This window comes from Leishmania braziliensis, contig 59 (genome assembly GCF_000002845.2).
Source record: "Leishmania braziliensis MHOM/BR/75/M2904 WGS CADA00000000 data, contig 59, whole genome shotgun sequence".
NCBI classification, from domain to species: Eukaryota; Euglenozoa; class Kinetoplastea; order Trypanosomatida; family Trypanosomatidae; genus Leishmania; species Leishmania braziliensis.
Window position 1 is genome coordinate 1 of NW_004057978.1, and position 6,254 is coordinate 6,254.

General features: G+C 54.8%; 2 protein-coding genes and 1 pseudogene across 3 annotated transcripts; all 3 read right to left on the reverse strand.

Moving 5' to 3' along the window:
- Window positions 1–1,316, reverse strand: LbrM_02_0760 (SLACS like gene retrotransposon element; the record flags this gene model as incomplete). Its single annotated transcript, XM_001561538.2, has 1 exon — window positions 1–1,316. A coding segment is annotated over one exon (1,316 nt), but the record flags the coding sequence as incomplete, so codon positions are not given.
- A 307-nt stretch (window positions 1,317–1,623) lies between these two features.
- Window positions 1,624–2,823, reverse strand: LbrM_02_0770 (repeat gene hypothetical protein; the record flags this gene model as incomplete). Its single annotated transcript, XM_001561539.1, has 1 exon — window positions 1,624–2,823. The coding sequence occupies one exon, from the start codon at window positions 2,821–2,823 to the stop codon at window positions 1,624–1,626; it is 1,200 nt and encodes a 399-aa protein (XP_001561589.1).
- A 115-nt stretch (window positions 2,824–2,938) lies between these two features.
- LbrM_02_0780 lies at window positions 2,939–6,119 on the reverse strand (annotated as a pseudogene). Its single transcript is given in 4 exon segments — window positions 2,939–3,835; window positions 3,838–5,232; window positions 5,236–5,463; window positions 5,466–6,119. Coding segments are annotated over 4 exon segments (3,174 nt in total).
- Between the last annotated feature and the right edge of the window lie 135 nt (window positions 6,120–6,254).

Genomic DNA, 6,254 nt, shown 5'->3' on the forward strand with positions numbered 1-6,254 from the left:
TCGTCCCGGTCTGCTGTGCTGCCGTGTTCTCGCCGTGGCGAAATCGGTGCCGTGCCTCGTCGGAGGTTTGTGACACGTCCTCGGCGGCCTGGTCGGGCTCCGTGTGCACGCTCTCGGTCGTGTCGCTCTCCTCTCCCTCCCTTTCGGTGTCGGGTGGCTGGCTGGGTGGTGTGTGTCTCCGTCCGTGGCTCGGCCGGCCTGGGTGCGATCCCGGTGTCTTCCTCCTCTTGCTCCGCGATGTCCGGGTGCATGCCGTAGGTTGTGCGGCCCCACGGGTCGCGTGACGGTGGCGGTGGCGGTGCTGTTGGCCGCGTTGGCCTGACTGGGTGGGTGCCTGTGTCCTCCTCGTCGTCTCCCTCGCCGGCCGGCTTGTAGGGAGCGCGTGTGAAGATCAGGGTGTCGATGGTGGCTGGGTCTGGCGGCGGCACGTCTGTGTCGTGAACGGTGCCGTCGTAGCGGTGCCATTGCTCCTTCCCATCTTCCAGGCACAGGACGTATGCGACCACGTGCTTCGGCGTCGTGGCGCAGATCGCGGCGTGGAGTTTATAGGGGTTCTGGCTGAAGAGCGCCGTCGGGAGCATCACCTCCAGCGGCAATTCCGGCAGACCTACCGCTTTCTGGTTTCCAGCTGGCGGTATGACTGTGATTGCCACGGCTTCTCCGAAGAGAAAAACCGACAGTGCAGATAGAGTGGCGCCTTCGGTGCGGCAAGCCGGGCAGTGGTGAGGCAAGTTGGCCGATACGTGGCCGAATGCCTCGCTGATAGCGGTCGCCGTGGTGCCTGGGAGGCCGCCGGCCGGCGCCTCGTAGGTCACAGTTGCTATCTGTGGTTCTGGCTGTCCCTCTTCCGTTTCACCGCACCAGGAACAGTAGATGTCTTGGCGCGCCGTGGCGGCGAAGGCGCGTCTGATGGCGTCGTCCTGTGCCGTGAGTTTCTCCAGGGCCCATCCCGGTGAGGTGGGAAGCTGGAGGCCGAGTGCTCCGATCACCTCCCGCGCGGTGTCGGCCGTGGATCCGCGGAAGGCTCGGAGGAGAGTTGCATCGATGTCCGGGATTCCCGGCATCGTGCAGACAGCGGCGACGGCGGCCGTTATCGAGCACGACGGCCCGATTGTCGCCATACCGCCGTGGAATGGTGACATTCCGAATCGTCGTGGTGTTGCTCCGGACCCGGGGTGGCGCTCGCGAATGTGGTCCTGGACCGCCTTTTCGGAGTCGTTTGCGTATGTGCAACCGGCTCCGTTGACATCCACAGCTGTGCAGTAATAGAAGCTGCTGTGGATGGGATTCGCCCACTCGAAATGTCGCTTGAGCATGGCGGTGTGTCTGGCGAACAGTTTCCCAGCCAGATCGGTGTGCTCGACGATGGCTGTGTCGAGTGTTTTCGCCAGCTCGAAGGCTCCCTGGAGTTCATCGAATTGTGGGAGCCACGGCTCCGCGATCCTTTTCCCGGCCGGGTGTGAGAGGCGTGCGTGTGTTGTGGCCCCTGTTTGCGTCTTTATATTAATTTTAAGGTCTTGGCTTTTAGCCCGCTCTCTGGGTGAGGAAAGTTCTTCCTCGGAAAATAAATAATTAGCATTTTTAGGTCCGCTTCCCAACTTTTCAACTGTGGGAGGTGCGGTGTTAAAAACTTTTTTTTACCGGCATTCCGCCGTGTTCCTTATCGTTTTTCTTTTTTAAATAAAAGTCACGATCTCCGTGACCTCGAAGTACGCCGTTTCTGACGACATCAGCGTATTTCGGGATTACAGCGTGGCTGCGCTGTCCGTTTGTTGTGGATCCTGTTTCCACATTTACATTACGTTTAAGGTGTTGGCTGTCAGCCCGCTCTCTGGGTGAGGAAAGTTCTTCCTCGGAAAATAAATAATTAGCATTTTTTGGTCCGCTTCCCAACTTTTCAACTGTGGGAGGTGCGGTGTTAAAAACTTTTTTTACCGGCATTCCGCCGTGTTCCTTATCGTTTTTCTTTTTTAAATAAAAGTCACGATCACCGTGACCTCGAAATACGCCGTTTCTGACGACATCAGCGTATTTCGGAATTACAGCGTGGCTGCGCTGTCCGTTTGTTGTGGATCCTGTTTCCACATTAACATTACGTTTAAGGTGTTGGCTGTCAGCCCGCTCTCTGGGTGAGGAAAGTTCTTCCTCGGAATATAAATAATTAAATTTTTTTGGCACGCTTCCCAACTTTTCAACCGTGGGAGGTGCGGTGTTAAAAACTTTTTTTACCGGCATTCCGCCGTGTTCTTTATCGTTTTTGTTTTTTAAATAAAAGTCACGATCACCGTGACCTCGAAATACGCCGTTTCTGACGACATCAGCGTATTTCGGAATTACAGCGTGGCTGCGCTGTCCGTTTGTTGTGGATTTTGTTTCCACGTTTAAGTTATCGTTATCTTGTTGGCTTCTGGCCCGTTTTCTGGGTGAGGAATATTCTTCCTCGGAAAATAAATAATTAGACTTTTTAGGTCCGCTTCCCAACTTTTCAACTGTGAGAGGTGCGGTGTTAAAGACTTGTTTTAACGGCATTCCGTCTTGTTCCTTGTCGTTTTTGTTTTTTATATAAAAGTCACGATCACCGTGACCTTGAAATACGCCGTTTATGACGACATCAGCGTATTTCTGAATTACAGCGTGGCTGCGCTGTCCGTTTGTTGTGGATCCTGTTTCCACATTTACATTACGTTTAAGGTGTTGGCTGTTCGCCCGCTCTCTGGGTGAGGAAAGTTCTTCCTCGGAATATAAGTAGTTTAGTTTTTTTGGTCCGCATTCCCACTTTTCAACTGTGAGAGGTGCGGTGTTAAAATTTTGTTTTACCGGCATTCCGCCGTGGTTTTTTGTGTTTTTAGTTATAAAATAAGCGTCACGATCACCGTGAGCTTGAAGTGCGCCATTTCTGGCGGTGTCCACGTATCTTTGCGTGATTAATTGTGGAATTTCAGCACGGCTTCGCTGTCCACGTGTTTCGGTCGCGCGGGTTCCTTCCCGCCACTTTTCTTGGTAAGGAGGGGGGGTGCCCGCAGGAACTGGGATAGAGGTCCTCCTGCCGGATTGTCCTCTGCAAGCGGATGGGTACATTGTTTGCACGCAAAAAAGCGCAAAAACGGAGCGGGAAAGCGACAATGAAGCACAGAAACTGATACTTATATAGCGTTAGTTGGAAGCCCAAGGGTGCCCAGGTCGTTGTGAGGGGGGTGCCGTTTTGGGGCGTCCCGAACCCCGTGTCATGGGCGGCGGCCTTGGGCGCCACCTCCAGGACACACACCCGCCACCACACACAAAAAAAAAAAAAACAGCGCCATGGCGCACCCAAAATGTTGCCGGAAGACGGGTCCCGGAAGTTTCGCATACCAATAAAGTACAGAAACTGATACTTATATAGCGTTAGTTGGAAGCCCAAGGGTGCCCAGGTCGTTGTGAGGGGGGTGCCGTTTTGAGGCGTCCCGAACCCCGTGTCATGGGCGGCGGCCTTGGGCGCCACCTCCAGGACACACACCCGCCACCACACACAAAAAAAAAAAAAACAGCGCCATGGCGCACCCAAAATGTTGCCGGAAGACGGGTCCCGGAAGTTTCGCATACCAATAAAGTACAGAAACTGATACTTATATAGCGTTAGTTGGAAGCCCAAGGGTGCCCAGGTCGTTGTGAGGGGGGTGCCGTTTTGGGGCGTCCCGAACCCCGTGTCATGGGCGGCGGCCTTGGGCGCCACCTCCAGGACACACACCCGCCACCACACACAAAAAAAAAAAAACAGCGCCATGGCGCACCCAAAATGTTGCCGGAAGACGGGTCCCGGAAGTTTCGCATACCAATAAAGTACAGAAACTGATACTTATATAGCGTTAGTTGGAAGCCCAAGGGTGCCCAGGTCGTTGTGAGGGGGGTGCCGTTTTGGGGCGTCCCGAACCCCGTGTCATGGGCGGCGGCCTTGGGCGCCACCTCCAGGACACACACCCGCCACCACACACAAAAAAAAAAAAAACAGCGCCATGGCGCACCCAAAATGTTGCCGGAAGACGGGTCCCGGAAGTTTCGCATACCAATAAAGTACAGAAACTGATACTTATATAGCGTTAGTTGGAAGCCCAAGGGTGCCCAGGTCGTTGTGAGGGGGGTGCCGTTTTGGGGCGTCCCGAACCCCGTGTCATGGGCGGCGGCCTTGGGCGCCACCTCCAGGACACACACCCGCCACCACACACAAAAAAAAAAAAAACAGCGCCATGGCGCACCCAAAATGTTGCCGGAAGACGGGTCCCGGAAGTTTCGCATACCAATAAAGTACAGAAACTGATACTTATATAGCGTTAGTTGGAAGCCCAAGGGTGCCCAGGTCGTTGTGAGGGGGGTGCCGTTTTGGGGCGTCCCGAACCCCGTGTCATGGGCGGCGGCCTTGGGCGCCACCTCCAGGACACACACCCGCCACCACACACAAAAAAAAAAAAAACAGCGCCATGGCGCCCCCAAAATGTTGCCGGAAGACGGGTCCCGGAAGTTTCGCATACCAATAAAGTACAGAAACTGATACTTATATAGCGTTAGTTGGAAGCCCAAGGGTGCCCAGGTCGTTGTGAGGGGGGTGCCGTTTTGGGGCGTCCCGAACCCCGTGTCATGGGCGGCGGCCTTGGGCGCCACCTCCAGGACACACACCCGCCACCACACACAAAAAAAAAAAAAACAGCGCCATGGCGCACCCAAAATGTTGCCGGAAGACGGGTCCCGGAAGTTTCGCATACCAATAAAGTACAGAAACTGATACTTATATAGCGTTAGTTGGAAGCCCAAGGGTGCCCAGGTCGTTGTGAGGGGGGTGCCGTTTTGGGGCGTCCCGAACCCCGTGTCATGGGCGGCGGCCTTGGGCGCCACCTCCAGGACACACACCCGCCACCACACACAAAAAAAAAAAAAACAGCGCCATGGCGCACCCAAAATGTTGCCGGAAGACGGGTCCCGGAAGTTTCGCATACCAATAAAGTACAGAAACTGATACTTTTTTAGCGTTAGTTGGAAGCCCAAGGGTGCCCCAGTTCTTTGTGGGGGGGGTGCCTTTTTGGGGCTTCCCGACCCCCTTTTCTTGGGGGGGGGCCTTGGGCGCCACCTTCCGGGACACCCCCCCGCCCCCCCCCCCAAAAAAAAAAAAACAGCGCCATGGCGCACCCAAAATGTTGCCGGAAGACGGGTCCCGGAAGTTTCGCATACCAATAAAGTACAGAAACTGATACTTATATAGCGTTAGTTGGAAGCCCAAGGGTGCCCAGGTCGTTGTGAGGGGGGTGCCGTTTTGGGGCGTCCCGAACCCCGTGTCATGGGCGGCGGCCTTGGGCGCCACCTCCAGGACACACACCCGCCACCACACACAAAAAAAAAAAAACAGCGCCATGGCGCACCCAAAATGTTGCCGGAAGACGGGTCCCGGAAGTTTCGCATACCAATAAAGTACAGAAACTGATACTTATATAGCGTTAGTTGGAAGCCCAAGGGTGCCCAGGTCGTTGTGAGGGGGGTGCCGTTTTGGGGCGTCCCGAACCCCGTGTCATGGGCGGCGGCCTTGGGCGCCACCTCCAGGACACACACCCGCCACCACACACAAAAAAAAAAAAACAGCGCCATGGCGCACCCAAAATGTTGCCGGAAGACGGGTCCCGGAAGTTTCGCATACCAATAAAGTACAGAAACTGATACTTATATAGCGTTAGTTGGAAGCCCAAGGGTGCCCAGGTCGTTGTGAGGGGGGTGCCGTTTTGGGGCGTCCCGAACCCCGTGTCATGGGCGGCGGCCTTGGGCGCCACCTCCAGGACACACACCCGCCACCACACACAAAAAAAAAAAAAACAGCGCCATGGCGCACCCAAAATGTTGCCGGAAGACGGGTCCCGGAAGTTTCGCATCCCAATAAAGTACAGAAACTGATACTTATATAGCGTTAGTTGGAAGCCCAAGGGTGCCCAGGTCGTTGTGAGGGGGGTGCCGTTTTGGGGCGTCCCGAACCCCGTGTCATGGGCGGCGGCCTTGGGCGCCACCTCCAGGACACACACCCGCCACCACACACAAAAAAAAAAAAAACAGCGCCATGGCGCACCCAAAATGTTGCCGGAAGACGGGTCCCGGAAGTTTCGCATACCAATAAAGTACAGAAACTGATACTTATATTTTTTTTTTTTTTTTTTTTGGCACAGTGGCAGTATATAACGAGTCAGAGACGTGTACCTGTATAGTGTACCGTGTCTGTTACCTTTTACTATGGAAAAGTACTA